At 41.4% G+C, this 19549-nt stretch overlaps 3 protein-coding genes across 4 annotated transcripts in view; 1 reads left to right on the top strand and 2 right to left on the bottom strand.

The window, feature by feature from the left end:
* kctd6a (potassium channel tetramerization domain containing 6a) overlaps nt 1-4862 on the bottom strand; it is a 31911-nt gene extending 27049 nt beyond the window's left edge. The window contains exons 1-3 of one of the 2 annotated variants that reach the window (XM_087840889.1): nt 4758-4856; nt 4544-4685; nt 1188-1279 (exon numbers count right to left, since the gene is read on the bottom strand). In XM_087840889.1, the coding sequence (XP_087697015.1) occupies nt 1188-1214 (27 nt within the window). In that variant the 5' untranslated portion in view covers nt 1215-1279; nt 4544-4685; nt 4758-4856. Of the gene's footprint in view, nt 1-1187; nt 1280-4543; nt 4686-4757 lie in introns of both variants that reach the window. The other variant, XM_087840888.1, reaches the window with a different exon arrangement.
* A 998-nt stretch (nt 4863-5860) lies between these two features.
* On the top strand, nt 5861-12833 carry LOC118453684 (uncharacterized). Its single transcript, XM_035904600.2, has 5 exons — nt 5861-6723; nt 7957-8124; nt 8232-8410; nt 8510-8750; nt 9974-12833. The coding sequence occupies exons 1-5, from the start codon at nt 6151-6153 to the stop codon at nt 10427-10429; spliced, it is 1617 nt and encodes a 538-aa protein (XP_035760493.2). The 5' UTR covers nt 5861-6150; the 3' UTR covers nt 10430-12833.
* A 1447-nt stretch (nt 12834-14280) lies between these two features.
* pdhb (pyruvate dehydrogenase E1 subunit beta) lies at nt 14281-18542 on the bottom strand. Its single transcript, XM_006782976.3, has 11 exons — nt 18434-18542; nt 18290-18349; nt 17272-17379; nt 17113-17175; nt 16976-17011; nt 16318-16508; nt 16137-16231; nt 15618-15728; nt 15443-15534; nt 15231-15372; nt 14281-15017 (listed from the first exon to the last, which is right to left on the bottom strand). The coding sequence occupies exons 1-11, from the start codon at nt 18470-18472 to the stop codon at nt 14872-14874; spliced, it is 1083 nt and encodes a 360-aa protein (XP_006783039.1). The 5' UTR covers nt 18473-18542; the 3' UTR covers nt 14281-14871.
* Between the last annotated feature and the right edge of the window lie 1007 nt (nt 18543-19549).

Below are 19549 nucleotides of genomic sequence, written 5' to 3'. Positions count from 1 at the left end.
CGTGCTCGCGCATACATACCCAAACAAAGAGTTTACAACACATGATGGGGTCGCTTCTATAAAACTGGTTGTAACAAACAAAGAAGTGATGATCTGCAGAGGGACACCGGCCTTGCACATCTCCCCTTCTAGAAGATGCATGCGTAACTGACGATGAATAAAGGTTTTGTGAAATGACTACTGAGTCCGGTGTAGTCTCTGGAGGGCCGAGGAATAAAAAAAGAACGGGGGTGAAACTGCTTTACGTAACAATACCCACACACAAATAATAAGCTATTTGTGAGACACTGTTCTGTGACTTTATATGTTCAAAACATCACCGCTCCTCTTCTTAAAATGAGTCTGTTCCTCCAAAATATTGACTTTATTCTAAGCTTCTCAAAATACTTCAGCTTCACTCTTGAAATATGCCTAAATTTAACATTGATTTTTGATAGTTTTCTCCATTTCAAAACTTGCGTTTTACAACTTGTCAAAACAAACACATCTCTCACCACTCCAGCGGTATAGAGGATGATCTTCATGTGTAACTGATGAACAAAAGGGTTTTTGTACTTTGTTTAGTTTTTGTTTTTTTAGAAAGAGAGACAAAAACAGGTATTTTCTTCGCCTCTCATCAAGGGAACTGTTGTGATTTGGCCCTATTTAAAACAAAAATGAATTGAATTTTCTCCAGAGTGTCATCATTCTAAACTGCTGATTAGCAAGTCTTCCTATAGTCTAGGAACCTCTTAGCTGCTGCACTGATTTGTCATTAAAATAACAATAAGTAATGACAAGCCTGTGCACAACAAGCCAAAGTGCCTCTTAACTCGTGCTTTTCCTTCATGACAGAATAATTTGCGCTACAAAGTTTGAAAGACAAAGTCTTGTGTGGATTAACTTATTATTTTGATTATCTTAATTTATTGTAGTTTTAGTTATTTATTTATTCAGATAACAGTTAAGAGTTTCATATTCTATATAGTCCTGACAGACAAATGAGCCACAATAAACCAGTAAACGCCTTCTTATGAAAAATACTAATAAAAATAATATCCTGAGCTTTTGGTCATGCACCTCATCACTGACAGCATTACTTTTCTCTTATGGTAATTTTTGGCTAATGTGATGGCAATGTTTTTAAATACTGGATATTAAAAAAGAAATCCTATTGTGTTATAAAATTAAAACCAGTTACTACCCACCATGTGACCCAGGTCTCCATTCTCCATCTGCAGTCAATGTTACTTCTTAGTTCAGGTGGTCAAGAAGATCATTTCTCAGTTTCCACAAACACCTGCAACAAGAGGGCGAACAGCTTGTGAGACGGTTGCCATGGAGACGAGCAATAAGCTGATGCAGCGGCGGTCACGATCAGGAAGACTAATCGAGGCTGATTAGTCTCGAGTTTGCCAACGTGTCCTATGCACACGGCCAGCCGATATGAAAGGGGAAGAGACGCGTTTCTTAAATCAGATGAATGAAGCTCACATGGCGACTGATTAATGGAACTCAAACAGCATCTTAATGAGCCGTGATTAAGTTTTAAAATTACAAATCAGACCCAGCTGTGGCTGAAAATCTCCAAACACTGCTTCTACTATGTTTAATTTTAATTTGGTGTGGTTCAAAATGACTGCAGCAGCACTGCAGAGGTTTTCTTAGTCCACTCATTCTTCCTTCCTGTCATATTCAGGCACCCACATTACCTACAATGCTACTCAACAGCTGAAAGTTTGCTTGACGTGGTAGTGGCTAATGTAGCCTTGATGAGCAAACAGAGGTGGCATAAACTCAGTCATTTAAAATCATCATCTTCTTCTTCTTTCGGCAGCTCCCTTTAGGCATCGCCACGGGGGATCTGCCTACATTTCACACCATCTCTAGCATCCTCCTCTTCTCTCACACCAACCTTCTATATGTCCTAACTAGGGCTGCCACAAATGATTATTTTCATTATTTATCAGATCATGCATCCATTGGACGTGAAACGTACAGCTTATTGCACCAGCAGCATCTGCTCTTATATAACTATCATTAGCTTACAGCTTTAAGTGTTTAAGGTATGTGCTAACTAAAAATAAAGACAAGATGAGAGTTTATTAAATTTTAATGAAATTTGCAGATTGTTTCTGTGAAGTTTAATAAACTCCTTGCTATCTAAAATATAACGGGACACCTGAGTATATTCTCAAACATCTCACACTTCTGATGATCAGTTGTCTGCTTGACGTTTATTCAGCTATGTAAAAACTATAACTTTAATCTCAGCCAAACTGACTTACTCAGGAACAAATAAAATACTAAAAAACAAACAAACAATAACATTTTGAAGTTATCTAAGTGACTTATATATGATGTTTAACCTGAGTAGCAAAAGACAGCAGTGGGTTTGAAAACGATTTGCCGGGAGTCCGGTGTTCTCACGGCTCTAGTGAGCCTTGCCCCCAGCTAGCTATCGAGCAGGTGGGTAACAGACGTCTCCGAAAACATCGGAGCGCTTTTGAAAATATGTGGTGTCTTGATAAACTGAGCAGATATTTGAGGTTTACACAGCTACATTCTCGCCTGAAAATATATTAAACGTTTATTTTGTGACCCAGAAAGAATAATAAGAGTAATATTAAAACTAACTAGCTGCTGCCATTGTTGGAAACTGAGCTGGGCTGCACTATGAATTCTGGGACAGAGCTACTTCTTCTTCTTCGGGGTTTAACGGCAGCTGGCATCCTTGTACATGCAATGCTGCCATCTTCTGTTTCAGTCCGTTATTACACTCTTAAATCCTACTACTTACTCCTGCGGCTTTTGTGATCTTACAAAGCTTCAAACGACGCGTCGACTATTAAATCAGTCGTCGACGATTTTGATAGTCGACGTAATCGTGACTAGTCGACTAATCGTGGCAGCCCTAGTCCTAACTACGCCCATGAGTCTTTTCTCTGGTCTTCTACTTTTTCTCCTGCTTGGCAGCTCCATAATCACCATCATTTGTGCAGTATATCCAGTATCTCTACTCTGCACATGTCCAAACCATCTCAGCCTTGAGACAAACAAATAGCATTGTAACTCTGCCCCTTCCAAACCATACATCATTGCAGGTCTCACTACCAACTTGTAAACTTTCCTTTTACCCTTGCTGCTATCCTAATGTGAAAAATCCCCCGTGACACTCACTGTCCTCTCCACCCTGACAGCACTCTTCACCTCTTGTGCACTCTTTGTTGCTTTGGATGGTAAACTCATCCACCTTTTTATCTCTACTCATTGCAGCTTCAATGTTACACTTGTCTCCCCCTTAAAATGAAATTTTCATAGAGGGGCTCATAATTCTGTACTTGTCTGTACTTCCATCACTCCAGGTTCTCTTCCTACCCTACTCTCAGAAAAGATCCCAATGTCCCTGCAAACATCACAGTCCACAGATTTCCCTGATGTAATCCAACCCCAACCTTGAACCCATCTCTCACTCCTACTACACACCTCACCACTGTATCGCTGTCCACATACATGTGCTGCACAACCCTCACACTCTTCTGCACACAGTGCAACTCCTTCTGACCTCCTCTACACTTCTTCATCATCACTCTCAAAGCAAGCATTGCTTCTGTAGCGCTCTCTCTCAGCATAAAGTCGTACTGCAGCTCACTGATCATCACCTAGCTTCTTGGTATGGCTCATCAACTTAATCCCTCTGTAGTTATTACAGCTCTGCATATCACCCTTATTCTTGAAAATATGCACCGGTACGCTTCTTCTCTATTCCACAGACACCCGCTCACTCTCCAGGATTCTGTTAAACACTCTGGTAAAAAGTACACGGCCATCTCCCCTAGATGTCTCCAAACCTCTTCCGGTATGTTATTAGACCAACTGCCTTTCCACTCATTCATTTAACAATGTTAATAATAAAACAACTCCATAGACTCCCAAATGCTTGGGTTATTCAAACTGGCAGTCTTCAGTCTCATAAGTCTCTGCTACACTTTGTACATCTTCTTTTCATATGTACATATTCATGATTGACAAACAGATTTTTATGTATGCAAATCACAATAGTTACTACAAACTACAGCTTGCAGGTTCAAAAACTTTATTATATTTCATGAAGCCATGCAAAATTTGATCTTTGTACCACAAACCAAGTTAAAACATTTCGAACTGAGTGAAATTTGGTTTTTAATTCACCAAAGCTCAAATTTTTGAGCCCTAATAACGTCTTAAGTACAGACGACAGATACGTGAATTTCTCACATTTACTCTAATAAAGGAAAATATAAAAATATACTTAAATACTATTAACTGTATTAGCACAGGAATAAAAGTTACTAACTGCATATCTTCATTTCATATCAATGTGAAAAAAACGATTTGTAAATGTCACTTTAGTCTTTGTGCTTGGCAGATAAACACACAGGCAATTCCATTGACTACTTTCCTAATCTGGGTCTGTTTTTAATAATTACTACTTAATTTATTTAGATTTTTGAAGAATTTCTGAATTACTTAGAGAGGTAAAGTTTAGATATTCCCCAGACCAAATATTCCTCGAAAATCTAACCTGCATGTAGCCTTGTTGAGATATGAAAACAATCAGGTAAAGGCCTCCTGAGTGATCATAGTTCAGTTGATGGCTGGTATCTGTCTCACTGAAGCTGACCAGTGTGCTGCGGCTAACGCCTGCTAGCTCGTTAGCATCATAGCTGTAAGGGGAAAAAAGCATCACACTGATACTTTCATAAAAATATATATTTAAAAAGTCAGTCGGGTCTTACCTATAACGGCTCCATCACTACCAACCACCGCTTCAACCACAAACACAGATGGAGGTTAGAGCTATTGCTAGCTAACCTGTATGTCCGTCATAATTAATACTAAAGACTTCCGGTAAGATCTGCCAAAATAAAAGTGGAGAATGTAAATAAACCAGTCTAGAAAGACATGCAGGTGTGTTTAAAAAAAATAATCTAAAATAACCTACTAATAACCTACTAAAATCTGTAAAGCTTAAAACTGTAACCTGACCCCCCCCCCTCACTTCTGCAATATGTACAGGACAAACACGAGACTGAACTGTTGTTTTCGCCTAACCTACAGTGTGCAGCTCGAATGAATCAGAAAATAAAAAAATAACTTGATAGATATGAAAACAAATGAGTTATCAAAGTATAAATATGAATTACACAAGATATATGAAAGCTTTGAAAGAAAGAAAGAAAGAAAGAAAGAAAGAAAAATTAAGCTGACCATGGGAGGAGGAGATTGATGCCACTGATATCAATATGAAAAATCTTCACAATGCACAGAGGTCTCTACCCAAAGCCCAGAATCCCTCAGTCTCTATAATCAATGGAAAGAGGAAGGGCAAGGATTCGTGAATTTTGGAACCACAATCTAGAATTAAACACAGTGTGTCCACAAATACATCAGGAAGCTGCACCCCTGAAATGAGCTGCTCAAAAATGCCTTAGGCAGCAGAAGACAAACGGTGATGAGGACACATAAAGGAAGTGGGTGATATTAAGAAATCCTATCAGTGGCTAGAAAAGGCCAGCTTAAAAGACAGCACATAGCAGATCTGCCTTAAAGAGCAGATCCACAGAGGCAGGAGTCTACCATGGCCAATAGGATTCACATTGCAGACTGTGCAAAAGTGCCCTGGAGACTTTCCAGGATGTAACATGAAAGCTGGGACAGTACACTGAGAGCCACACCCAAGTGGCTGGGTGGGTTAGGAGGTGTGACCCCTAAACTGGAAGCGTGGCTGATTTATTTTTTTCAGTTCTGATTATAATGAGCTTGGGAGTGTAGCAATTACCTCCCACCACAGGGGGCGCTCAGAACAACCGGTCACCCAATAGGGACACGATCTGTTTTATTTATCAGAGACTACATCCTGTAGCTCTCAGCTCGTCTGTTTTTCATTTGTTGCTGAGTTTTTGCAGCTGGAAGTCTGCCTTTATTTTCACTGCACTGTTTTCGAATATCAACCAGATTTTCTCTCGCACATATCTGTGAAGGCCCCTAGAGGAGTTCCGCCGGGCAAGGATTCCAGGCTAACGCTGGCGGGATTTGGCGTTAGCTCACACAGTTAGCCCTCTGCTGTGAACCGGATCCGGACAGAGTTTTTCTCTCTGCGTATCTCACCACAAACAGAAGACTGAAGTTATGATGGCGAGTGAAAATGCTGACGCCAACGCGGGGAACGATGAGGAAACGGGTCCCTCAGCCGAATCTAACGAGCACGACTATGCCCACACTGCAGACACAAACTTGGCGAGCTCTTCCACCGATCCTCCGGGAGAGCCCATGCAGAGCGTCCTGGTGCAGTCCTCTGAGTCCCTGCAAATGGAGCTTCCAGAACCCACTGTGGGTGCAGAGGTAGACTGCCCTGTTGGGAATGAAGTGGAGGCACAGACCGGAGTACACCCCCAAAAGACTGAAGACTCTCAGTTGGCTGCTCCGGCGGTCCATCGCGGAGGTCCGCGGCGAGTGAGGCGGCCGGAGGACAAAAACTGCTCCTGCTGCAGGCTCGAGTTCGAGCGGCACGGTCGGTCCTTCAACCGGAGGGCGGTGTACACGTTCACCTCTCCGGAGACTGTGCACTGGGCCTTCCCGGGCTGCGTGGTCCACGAAAAGTCCTTCCTGTGCGAGACGTGCGCACAGGTGATCCGGAGCAAATGCAAACGCAAACAGAGCGGGAAACGGAATCTGTGGCTAAAGCCGCCTCCGACCAAACCGGTGTGTGTGACAGATGGTGTGAAAGTTCAGCTTCTCTATTGTGTATATAAGCACGTGTAGGGCAGCAGGTATTTCCCCTTTGGATACAGGTACCGCTTGCAATTATCCCCCTTCCCACCAGGGGGCAGCATTTCACAGTGAAATCTGCTGATGTTTTTGAACATGAGCTCCTGGGTTTGTAGTTGTTTCCTTTTAGTCTCACCCCCATCTTCTGAAGGGGCTCTACTTTTTCCTTAGGTTATCATTACCATTGTGTCCCAAATTACTTACCTGGTTGACCCAATGTACTGTCTTGTGGTATAAATTCATAAAACAAAAAGTATGGTCTAACCTTAGTTGAGCTGCAGCTAATAGTGCTTCAAAGCAAAACACTTGCATTTTTGGACATAGCAGTTGTTTCTTCATATTCTTTTCATAGCTACTTTTCTGTCCCATAGACTAGAGTCCTTGCTCAGAGTACTGTTTTGGTAGTTTATCAAAAGTGGTTTGAATCCTTCGTACAGACAGAAGTCAGCTTTGATTTATTTTTAGACATATGAAGCATATGTTCATCTGTTGGAAGGGCCTTAGATAAAAAGGTAAAGCTGCAGGTAGAGGGATGCAACTTCCGGGTATGAAACCTAAGCCCTACATTGTTTTTCTTGGACAGCATGGGGCGACTCCTCTGATTTTAAATAAATAAATAAATCAAAAATTTAAAGTGTATGGAAAACTAGGGGAAATGACTCTTTGTTTTACGTAATGTTTGATCTCAATAAAAACTTTACAGAAGTTTTTGCTTTTTCAGTTGTTAGGTTCAATTCTTACTTAATTCATCATGATATTTATTTATAAATTGGAGTTTTCTCATCATTGCGAGGAAAAAGGACAATAAGATTATGTTTTATGGTGGATTTGCTGTGTAATTGGTAACTTGTTACCATATGTGCAGGTTTCATAACCTTCACTGACCAGTTGGTGACATCATGTCTGTTCTTTATATACAGTCTCTGTCTGCCATCAAAATCTGCAATTTCCTCTTATTTTTTCTGCATTTCTGCCTTCTACAGTTTTTCTCTGTCAGTTACTTCCTTGATAAATGTTGTCTGTTAAAACTGTGAAAAAATCCACTTCAGATTTTCCAAGCCGAATCACAAATCTTGTACTCAAATGCTTTTGTAAGCACATTTTTTGAAGTTGTCATTGGTGTGTTGGTGTTTTAAAAACACACTTACTCTGTTTGTGTGTGTGTAGTCGCAGGTGAATGATAAGAAGGCGGCAGGTTGCAGGATGGGGAAAAAGAGCAAAGCAGCGCTGCTTGTGAGCAAGTCCAGCTACAAAGCTGCTTTCCAAATGCTCTGGTCCTCTAAAGGTGCCCGGAAACCCATGATGGAGTTCTGGAGCAAACAGCTGAAAAATGAGGTGAGGAAAGAAGCTTCCTGACATCTCGTATTTGATGTCTTCTTAACTGGTAGCTGTTTTTGTAATCGTGACTGCCTACATTCTTGTGTTTCCCGGTGATGTTTTAGATGAAGACGCTGTCGCGACTGTCAGACAATCCCTTCCATCAGAAGGTATCTGGGAAAAAACCGCTGTCGTCCTTCCCCTGGCGGCGATGTGTGAACTGGGTTCAGGAAAAGGCTCCGCTTGTCACCACGTGCCTCCGCTCACTGTTCCCAGACATCAATGCCCTCTACAAGAGCAACAGGTAAGTTTGACTCGGAATGTTTTTACATCAGTACTAAGACTTCATCTCATCCAAGCAAACATGGGTCAACAGTTTGAATTTGCTTTATTTGTTCAACAGCCAGCTGACAGAGGAGCAGGCTTTCATGCTGCTGGAGCGACGGACTGTGGTGGCGCTCTCCATCCCTCTCTTCACCAGGAACATCTGGAAGAACAACTTCCTGCAGGCCGCTCTGGGGGCTGAGCTCCGCCTGCAGGGCTGCTCCGGGTCCGCCCTTGAAATCCTCAACACTATGGGCCTGTGCCAGAACAAAGACACCGTCAGGTTGCTGCTGCACAGACTGCGAAATGGCAAAGACATGGTGAGTGTCACCACCGGTAGGGCTGGACTGAAAACAAGATAAATATGCAATCTGTATCGACGTGGCTGAGATTGAACTAATGTGTGAACTATAGAATCAAGCAAGTTTTAAAAATTAAACTCTTCATGCCACCAAAATACTTCAAGACAGTGATTATGTGACCCTGCAGGTGCTCTGTGGGGTCAGGTACTGTGAGAACGTCGGGGATGTTTGAAGTCCTCTGGGCTGTGCTTTATTTTTTTAACCAGACATGTGTTTAATTCACATGCTTTAATGAATCTGTAAAATAAACATGTCCTTGATTATAAAGGCCTGGACTAATCTGCATCCTCGTATAAAATCATTCATCCATTCTTGCATTTTTTTTGGTCATTTTGTTGGTCCAGCTCTTGGGGGCTAGACTTCCCACTCCCCAGCCACCACAACCAGTGAGGCATTCCCAAGCCAATGTGTCGTGGCTCAGCCTCAGGGTCTCCTCCCAGTATAACATAACCTCTGAACCGGGAGGCATCCTGGTCAGACGCTGAACACCTTCAGCTGGCTCTACTTTGAGCCCCTCCCACATCTCTAAGGGAAAGCGCAGACACGTCTGCTGCATGTATGTGGGATCTCACCCTTTTGGTTAGTACCCACAGCTTGTAGACGTAAGTGAGGGTAGGAATGTGGCTCCACCAGAAAATTTACAGCTTGGTTTTTATACTTCGCTAACTTGTCACCAAAACAAACCCGTGCACAAATCCCCTGTTCGCCTCATTCATGAGACACACCCTGACATACTTGAACTCCGCCACTTGGCGTAGCAACTTTTCACCCTTTTCTGCTCCGAGACTTGGAGGTGCTAATGCTCGTCTCAACTTCTATACATTATAGTTTAATTTTGTTTTTCCCTTTTATTTTAAGACCACAATTCTTGCCATGACTATTCAGTGGCTGTGGGGAAGACACGAAGAAAAGTTCACTGAGGATATTACAGTGGTTTGAATGTTGTGAATACTTATCATAGCATCAAATGTTCAGCACAAATGATTGGACTTCATGATGATTGCTGTATGGGGACGAGGGAATCCAAGCTTTATATGTGATTTGTTTACATTTAGAAAAATGTTAGATTGGTCATTTAACATGAAATTCAAACAGCTAGCTGTAAACATACTTTAAACTCTTAAAGTGATATTTTTGACCACACCGGCGCTGTTTTTGACTGTTTCTATCGATCGACACAGGATGGAGACGCCGGGATGAACGCTAAAGAAGAGCAACTGAAAGAACAGATGGGAGAAGTGATGACAGATGAGGAGGAAGAGGAAGAAGAGAAAGATGAGGAGGAGGAAGATGATGACAATGAAGAGGAGGAGGAAGAGGAGGAAATGGTGATGGCAGTAGAAGAGGAGGTAGTTGAAGAGGAAGTGCAGGACGGGATGCAAGAGGAGGAAGAAGTTGAGGAGGATCGTGCAGAGGAGGAAAAAGAAGAAAAGAAGAGAAAGAAGAGGGCGAAAAAGCAGAGGAAGGAGGAGAAGAGGAAGGAGAGAGTGAAACGAAAGGCGAAGGAGCAGCAGGAGGAGGATGACGACGATGATGATGAGGACTCAGAGCAGAAAAAGAAGAGGGTGGTGGTTGTGAGGCTCGGATTGCTGAAGGGACACTCGGAGGTCGGACGATCAGATCTGTCAGCTCCTTAAGACTGCAGGCCCCTCCTCCAATCAGAGAGCAGCACAGAGTCCCCGCCCTCTTCCCTGGCATGGTTAGTAACTGTAGAGGGAAAGTAATAAGAGCTTTAATATAAATGTTCTGTTTCAGTTTGAGCCCAAGAACACAAAAACTGCTCCAATGTGAGTAACAGCAAAACACCCACAGCTGATTAATTATGACTGAAAATCAACAAATTCTTCCTTTCATTGCACCTCATAGCAAATTTTAAAAAATTCAGATTTAAAAAGGAAAATAACAAATTTGGCTTAAATCACAAGAACAGCAACGGGATGAAGTACAATGACCTAGAGAATAAAAGGGTAAAAACACTGGGTGATTAAAGTAATTATTCCACATGATATTGAAATATTATGTTAGTAAAGTCCAATATAGCAACAGAAAATAAATGTTATGAGAATAAAGTAATTTTGTTTTGATTATTTGTTAGTTGATCGTGCACTTGTGTTTTGCACTCGGTCACAAGTTTTCACATTAAACCCAAATATTCTCTTTATAGTATTTTGAACTTTTAGTAGCAGAAGATGAGATGCTGGTAAACATTGAACAGCGCTCTCTTTCAGGAAATTCTGTTAAGCTAGTTCATTGATTTACTGCCAAATTCCATTCACCAAAACTCTAATGTTAGTCATCCAAAAGCTCTATATAGAGCAGCTAGGACCACTTCAGAGTCTCAGATTAGCACAATTGAGGCCTAGCAGGCAGCGATTGGTTACACCTGGCTTTGTTTCCGTACCTTCCCACTCTAACTGTATGCCTAACAATCTCCAAAAATATGAGTTCTATCAAAACCCACTGCTTGTAAAGTCGATACAAAGTGGAAAACTATCCATTACAGACCAAAACATGTTTTTATTTGTTGTAAAGTCATCCATTTAACCATATGACTCTATGGGGATTGGCTCGCGTTTGGAGACAGCCTCAAGTGGCCAGTAGGAGTACTGCAGTTCTTTGACTTGGCTTGGCTTTGTTTTTTTTAGCTTTGAGGCTGCTGCTTGCAAATATGGCTAATTGTGGTCTAGATGAGTAATTAAAAAATGTAACATTACTCAAAATTCTCTTGTAAATCAATCAGTTATTTTTCTGTTGACTTTATTCTCATCACATTATGGCTTGATTCTCATAACACTGAATCTTTTTCTGCTCATAAGATTTACACTGAAACACACCTTACCTTTCAGTAAAGTCCGAGCAGTTCCCTCCACAGAGTTTTTCTTAAATTCTGGATATCTATTGAATCTCAAAGCACTTCCCTGTAATTACACAGTTACTCTTACAAAAAAAAAAAATTAAACCGTGCTTGTGATGCCACGTAAAATGCATGAGAGGGGGGTACAAGCTGCACTTTTAGCTTCAGAAAGACTGGATATCCTCAAACACTTTGACTAAAGCCATCAGTGACCATCGTGGACTCCGTGTTCATTGGACTGTCAGAGCTATCAGGAGGTGAAAATTTTCTAATCCTGCTGCTGTTACGCCATCTTTATTTTTACAAACTGGCAGGAGAAGATTGTGCGAGTTTGATTCTGAACACTGTGACGTCTCAAAGGACTGAGGCTGGGAGCTGAGTAGATCCACACCCGAGAAAAGGACCTGGACTTTTTGTTAGCTTTGATGAACCAAACTGAAGCGATCGAAGGTTTTGGTGTGCTTGTTCGATGCACAGCGAAGCTTTTATGCATCGTTTCTTCGTGTCATGCTGGACCGATGGCAGGATTGCAGATTGGGGCGCCTGCAGACATCATAGCCACTGAGTAACCATTAAAACAGACTTTCAGTGGTAGTTAGTGTCCTTATGTTTGGTTTTCAGGAGATTGTTTAATGTATCAGAGCTTTTAGAGGAACTTTTTTGGCATGACATGAACACAATGGGAAATGTGTAAAAAGCCTTTAAAGATGGGATAAATACCAAAAAAAGTTCCTTAGACTGTAATTTCAGTGAAGTTTACTAAGAAGTTTCAGAAAAGATAATTTTTTGCACTTTGGTCCTAATTACAGTGGAAATGAATGTTAGATAGGTTTGGGGTTTTTGTTTTTTTTTGTAACTGTAATTTGAACCAGAGTGTGATGTTCTTTTCATGGGATTATTACAAAGTCAAAGACCTGTAACATTTAAGAGTTTATAAATGATGATCTGTTTACTCAGTTCAGTCTGAGAGCTTCCTGAAGCAGGACACTCTGTAACTCACTCTGATTTGTAACGAGGTTTGGTCCTTTGGGGTTTCTCAGAGTCTCAGAGATGGTTTTTATTTTTATGTTTAAGTTGTGGATCGCTGTGTTTTCCGACTGATCTCAGATCTGGCGCTCAGACAGGGGAAGCACAGCGAGTCTGTAACTGAGATTCTTACTGCAAAAAGTTAACCAATAAAAATGTTTAAGGCTTCACTGACTCTTGTTTATTGCTGCTCTTAAAGGGTATCCGTGATGTTTTTCCCTATTTTCTGTCAGATATGAACACACTATACCAGTGTATATATTTAAACAATTTATAAATAATGAATAGCATAGCTTATGGCATAGCTAATAGGCACCAAATTCTCTTTGGCTGCCCCTCATCTGGCTCCCACAATGAGGAAACTGTTTAGACAAGATGTACTGAGGTTCTGATAAACGGTCAAAAGTACAGACCTGGAAATTAGCATAATGCATCTTTTTAATCCACATCACATAAACAGTTGCTGGGTTGTGACAGCACATCATCTGCCTCCATCCAGGACTTTGACCAGAATTATTTTAATCTGCATAAAGATCATGAATCATGCACCCAATGCCCTTCCCAACACAACTCTCCTCTTTTTATCTGAACTGGGCACCAGTATAAGGTGCACCCTGGGCCTGTGGGTTCTCCTGCAGACTGAGTGTCCTCAAAACCAAAATGTACAAATTCACTGAGGCTCTGTTTCTCAGGTGTGGATGAAACCTAACCCTAGAATAAAAAAAATCTTAATCTTCTAAGTTTGCTTTTAGTCCAGGACGAGGATTAATCCAAGTCGGGAAAACTGGCTGACACTGTGTGACTGATTCTATTGCATGAACCAGTTTTAATCTCAACCAGTAAAACCACTGGATAACAAACAGTTGAAAGTATTCTTCTTTCAGAGCTGTTGAACTCCAATAATTTAAACTATCAACACACTTTCTGTTATCATAATACAATGAGTAACTGCACTTCATTAACCTTGTAAGGTCCCAGTCATGACTCTGAGCCCAAGGTGGCGCTTTCTTAGGAGACAGATCATGTGCTCATTGGAAGGTCAGTGGTGTGATTCCCGGCGGCTGCTGTCTGCATGCCAACGTGTCTTTGGGCAAGATACTGAACTCTAAGCTCTCCCTGATGTGTGAATGTTAGAAAGCACTTCACTTCAGGCCTCACAGGATTAATAAAATCTGAAGTTGGACCTTTATGGAGTTTGGTCCAGGCCTCTCAACATTTGACCTAGTGGAAAGAATTTTGTTGCTATTTAGTGTTTAACCTTAAGTCTTTTCCCACAATACCATTGTTTTGTCCTATATAATTTTTTTTTTTTTTTTTTTTTAAAAAGTTCCTCTGGATAAAAACAGAGCTCACATTCTGGGTTGGCAAGTTTTCTTTAAATCTTTTCCCCATCACTCGGACCTCTTTCCAACAATTTTAATCTGTCACAGTAACAGTCCACCTGCAGTTTCTCAGCCAGCATATTTCAATCTTAGTTCAGATTAGTCTAGTGTCTTCAGAAACTTCAGTTTCCATGGGTTTCTCTCAAGATGAGATCGTTAGTGCAAATCTGGTCAAACAATTTAACTGTGGGCAGGATGGTGTAGATGTAGTAAATCAAACCAAACATGAGGATCAAAGTTTATTTCTGTAACAGTCAACAGAAATGAGCCGCTACATTAAATATTTCCAGCTCACAGCCATTTTCCCATTTTTAAAGACAAACCCAAGTCTGAGAAGTTAAGTGAACTGTGCGTTTTAAAGGCAGCAGCAGGATGACTTTCATCCCAGTTCAGCTGAATAAAGAGTGGAAAAATAAAAATGATTATCCAAATCTGAAGAACTTCTTGAGAAGGGTAATTGAAAGCAAATAGCCGAGAACAGTTTACAGATACTTTACAGCCTTTAGAGTCCAGACTAATTGGTAAACTTTGGGAAGAGTCAAAAATTTAACTTGACAATAAATTACAGCCAACAGATTGTACGATACATTTTTCTTTTTTAATTGGGAAAAGTGCAAGAGAGCAGCCAGAGCCACAGACAGTTAAGTCAAGTTAGTAACAAAGTTAACACATAGGTGCTGGGATGACTGAGACGGTGTCCACTGCTCTGAGCTACACAGCTGTGTGCGCATTGTTCAACATCTGGAGCGTTTGGCGGTATTTACACATTAGATATTTTGCCACCATCTGTAAACAAGGACTCCGGTGGATGAGGGTCTCAGATGTTGAGGGTCTTTTTCACAGAGAAGATTATGTCTTTGACTTGCGGCAGGCTGTGGTCCTCCAAGATTTTAGCGTATGGCATGGGGATGTCTACACCAGTTACTCTGGTAACAGGAGAATCCAGGTAGTTGAAGGCAGGACCTGAGAAATTAAAGGCATGTTAGTCTTGAGGCCTGAAATAATTAGAGGTTTGGACTTCAGACTGAACAGCTATTAGTAAACACACGAGCAATCATTACAGCGTCAATCCCAATATGTGTCATCTGTGCTTTGGCTCCTGAACATCCAGATCTAGGAGTGTAAGGGAACCAGTTATGACTGCTAATTTTTCAAATTAGTTGGAGCTTAGATTACCTTCCATGATCCTGGCACAGATCTCTGCTCCAACCCCAAACTGAGGCCAGCCACCCTCAACAGTCACCAGGTGATTAGTCTTCATCACACTGGTCTCAATAGACTCCACATCCATGGGTCGGATGGTCCGAAGGTTGATCACCTGACAGACAAGAAATGGTTAAGAGGCTGCTGAGCAGTCTAGCTCCGCCAGTCAATAGGTGTTGCATTACCTCACACTCTATTCCCTCTTTGGCAAGGACAGCTGCGGCATCCAGGCAGTGACCAACATACCGAGAGTGAGCAACGAGGGTGACGCTATTGCCTGAAAACGACATGTTCAGAAATTAGTTTTGAAGCCTCAGTGTTAAAAACCTAGAATCCAGATCCTGGTGTTCTGTCACTCACCTTGTCTCTCAATCTTTGCTTTTCCAATGGGAATGGTGAAGTCTTTGGACTGCGCTTCCTCTGACATCTCAAAGGGAACGCCATACAGCAGCTCGTTCTCCAGCACCACCACTGCAGACAGATTCAGTTCACATGTCTGTTTGAACAGCCAGGCTGCTACAAACTCACTCAAGCTGCATTTTCAGCTGATGTTTATGCCATTTTAAATACTTTCAAACTATAAGGGGAATAATTTCTGCTTCTCCTGGTAGCACCTCATCCTGTGAATGAGGGACAAGTGCCTTGATTGTAGCTGGGAGAAGCATTTGTTGTGTTAAAGTTAGCCTCCAGAGCAGAACAAGGACTAGTCAGTTGCAGTCCAATAATGCTTGAGTTACTGTTTGACATTTGGCTGAGACACATAGGGACCAGCTAGCTTGTTTAATTAAAAACTTTGTAATCAACTGGAGCTAGCAGTGCCTGAACATTGATATGCAGGGTTACTGTCCAAGTTTTAAGAGTTTCAGTGTGGCATCTCACCAGGATTTTCATCTCTGATGGCTGATTTCAAGAGGCCTTTAGCATCTTCTGAGTTCCATGGACTTACAACCTTCAGTCCTGGACAGTGACCGTACCTGGAGACAAATGACCACACTGATGTCAGAGCTGCCAAACATCAGCTAGAGTTACTGCAAACAGTAAAGTGACGTCTTGAACGCACCATGCAGCAAAGCACTGTGAATGCTGTGCAGCGACACCTGCTGATGCTCCATTAGGGCCTCTGAAAACAATTGGGACTGACTGTAGCCCAGCTGACATGTAGTAGGTCTTTGCTGCAGAATTGATGATCTGGTCAATGGCTTGCATGGAGAAGTTAAAGGTCATAAATTCACAGATGGGTCTCAGACCAGCCTGCAAGAGGACATTGATCTTGTTAGGGAATTTGTCACTTGCAAGTTTTAAGAATAATCAGGTAGTTTGTGAATCTGAAGAACTTTCATAATCTGTACTTTGAAGCATTCTGGTCTAAAGGAACTCTTATTTTGGCATTTATGGCTTCAAGGTAGGAAAAGTGCTTTATTATACAGGTCAAGGTGGCTTGGGAGTTGCCTGTGTACTGCTTTATTGGCAGTGTGAAGCTAATTTGGCGGGCAATGGAGCCATAATTCAGGTCTGTAGAGAGCGAAGTGTGCACAGAACTGAATTACTGCTTAGAATTCAAGTGTAATTATGAAGATCTTGAACTTAAGCCCATTATCTCAGGTAATTCTTGACTAAGTTATTATTCAGTGTTTAGAATGACATTCTAGACAAACTCAAGTAAAACTGTTACAAAAGTCGGTGTTTAATATATCCTATCAGGAACATGTCAGACTTACCATAGCAGCTCCCACTGCAATACCAGTAAACCCCATCTGCACCAAAAACAAAAAGTTACTAAAATGAGTCCAACACCACCAGTGGGGATACTTAGATTTGTGGAAAACATCTGTTGGGCAGGCCATTTGTATCTCACCTCTGAGATTGGAGTGTCAATAATTCGTTTGTCTCCATACTTCTTCCACAGTCCTCTGCTCACCTGCACCAGTAACCACCATTAGTCTGACTGCCCTCACTGGGACAGAACACAAACTGCCTCCAGGAACTTCACTTGCAGTCTGAGCTTTAAACTTACCTTGTAGGCACCGTCATACTGGGCGACTTCCTCACCCAGCAGGAACACCCGCTCGTCCCTCTCCAACTCCTCATCCATTGCCTGGTTCAGGGCATCACGGACTGTCATCTAACAGTGGCAACAAAACCATCAGTACAGGTCAGAACGCTTCCTTCCACAAACTGAAGTAAAATGTAACTTATGGACACCACAATAGCAATTCTCCATCCAAAACCTGTTTCACATAAGACTGTAAACATTCAGGAGACTTTAGTCTCAAGTGGCTATCAGAAGACTGGAGGTTTTAGTTCAGAACCTAAAAGCCATTCTTGGTAGTTATTTGTATCCAACACAAGTAGAAATTGTTTAAATCTGCTTAATTTTGTCACCGATTTAATGACGACTTAAAAAAAATCACAGCTCTGATTTAAACTTGTCCGCTACTCTGCCCTAGAGTGCACAGTATTATGTCAATGTTACAACCAATGTTCCCTCTAATTTTTCATGTGTCTGAGCAAACACAAACTCCTTGAGGATCCCTTGGACCTCCCGCCAATTATGAAGGAACTGCTTGAAAGAGACCACACGAGCAAGCCCAGATACAGCTACAATATTTAAAGACAGTGACATGAGTATTTCAACAGCACTTCTCGTTTTGCAGTTTAAAATACCCCAAATTTCAGGATTTTTCTTGCTGTTCTGCTTAAAAAGTGTGCATTTTGTTGCCTGCATTGTTTCAGAGCTTAAGCTTTGTTTCAATCGTTTTCCCCTCATACTCCTGACAGCAATTTATGTTAATGTGAGACAGCTGTCAGCGCGATGAGGGCTGATGTGATGTAAACCCGCATCCCTCTGCTCAGTGACCGCACAACAGCACGACCCCTAAACCCTTAACACACGTATTTAAAACATGCAGCTACTGACTAAAACAAGTCCCCACCCAGTTTTCAGCCTGTTATTGTTGTCTGTGCAATCAAAACTATATGTACCGACATCATTCGCTGTAGAAACAGCTAGCCTGCTAGTTGCTAACACTGACCTGTACTGCGGCCGGAGCGCTCCTGTGAAATTCCCGCCGCTGCAGAGCTGACACGGTATTCTGCAAGAGAAAAGAGAAGAAGCACGAACATCACACTCCCAGAAAGACCAAACAGTGCTTTAAAAACATCGATTTAATCCATACCTTTCCGGAGCGGAGAAAGCATCTCAGGGACGCTGCCATCTTGAACCTGTCCTCTGTCGAACTGGAGTGACGTGAAAGTGGAAGCTGGCGGATTTTAACCAATCAACATAGGTTGATTGGAACGTGTCATTTCGAATAGCCAATCACAGTGGTCAAACAAATAAGGAGGCGGGAGAGTAGAAAATGGGGGTAGAAATATCCAAGGACACGGAGCCGCGCAGGCGTCAGGTATGGAAGACCAATACGGCAAAACATACGTAGATAAATAAATACATAAATAGTGTGAGTCACTACTTTTTCATTCATTTTTTTAAATTTAATCTGTGAACTTTGACATTATTTCATATGCAACACACATTCAAGTTGGCAATGGAAAATGGCACTTTGTGAGGGGGGGGGGGGGGGGGGGTTTCTAGTATGCCACAATAGAATTTTTGTTTTTGTATTATGTTTGACTGCAAGTTTAATTTCCAAACTTTTTCATATCCATTAAGAAATATGTTTCCAATCCTCATTCCGATCAAGCTCTGGACTGTCAGTTTACCAGATATCATCATACAAAATGAGTGAAAACATGAGTTGAACTTGTAGCATTTATAACACACACACATTATGTATGATTGTATGATTATGTATGACATATGTGATTATATATTGAAGGTTAACTTTACTGGTATTTATCAAATTAGTGCTTGTTTTAAGATTCCAGATCCGTTTATTTGTCACACACATATCACGTAATAGCAAATAGAAGTCATATATACGTGCATATTTATTTGATGTTGCCTGTCCTCCAACATCAAAATCAGTCTCAGTACTAATTTCTGTGCTGAGAGGAGACAGGAGGCTATAACTAAGAGATGCAAAGGTGTATGCTTTGCACAAGTCGTTTTAGCTTCATATATAGAAGAGGTGTGGCCAAACCTGGGATATACAAATAAAGGTAGGAGGAAGATGCTTTAAACAACTTTTAATTCAAATATTAAAATAATCCAACCTTGAGTTCATTTCACCTTGAACATTGTGTCACGATGTGAATTAAATTAAAAGTGACCATAAATATAAAAAATGCAATTAACACTGTTACACCTGAGACAAAATAGTTAATAGTTATAA

Source organism: Neolamprologus brichardi, chromosome 5, assembly GCF_056152115.1.
Source record: "Neolamprologus brichardi isolate AB-2024 chromosome 5, ASM5615211v1, whole genome shotgun sequence".
Classification (NCBI taxonomy): domain Eukaryota; kingdom Metazoa; phylum Chordata; class Actinopteri; order Cichliformes; family Cichlidae; genus Neolamprologus; species Neolamprologus brichardi.
Note: the sequence above shows the minus strand (reverse complement) of the source record. Positions and strands in the feature narration are given on the sequence as shown.

Bases quoted from the DNA above. Each gene is read 5' to 3' on its own strand.
- LOC118453684 (XM_035904600.2), top strand. From the start codon at position 6,151: ATGATGGCGAGTGAAAATGCTGACGCCAACGCGGGGAACGATGAGGAA. The intron at 6,724-7,956 runs GTGTGTGTGACA...GTGTGTGTGTAG, and splicing joins AGCCGCCTCCGACCAAACCG to TCGCAGGTGAATGATAAGAA. The intron at 8,411-8,509 runs GTAAGTTTGACT...TTTGTTCAACAG, and splicing joins GCCCTCTACAAGAGCAACAG to CCAGCTGACAGAGGAGCAGG.
- pdhb (XM_006782976.3), bottom strand. From the start codon at position 18,472: ATGGCAGCGTCCCTGAGATGCTTTCTCCGCTCCGGAAAG. The intron at 17,380-18,289 runs GTCAGTGTTAGC...TGCCACTGTTAG, and splicing joins GCGCTCCGGCCGCAGTACAG to ATGACAGTCCGTGATGCCCT. The intron at 16,509-16,975 runs GTAAGTCTGACA...GTCCTCTTGCAG, and splicing joins TTGCAGTGGGAGCTGCTATG to GCTGGTCTGAGACCCATCTG.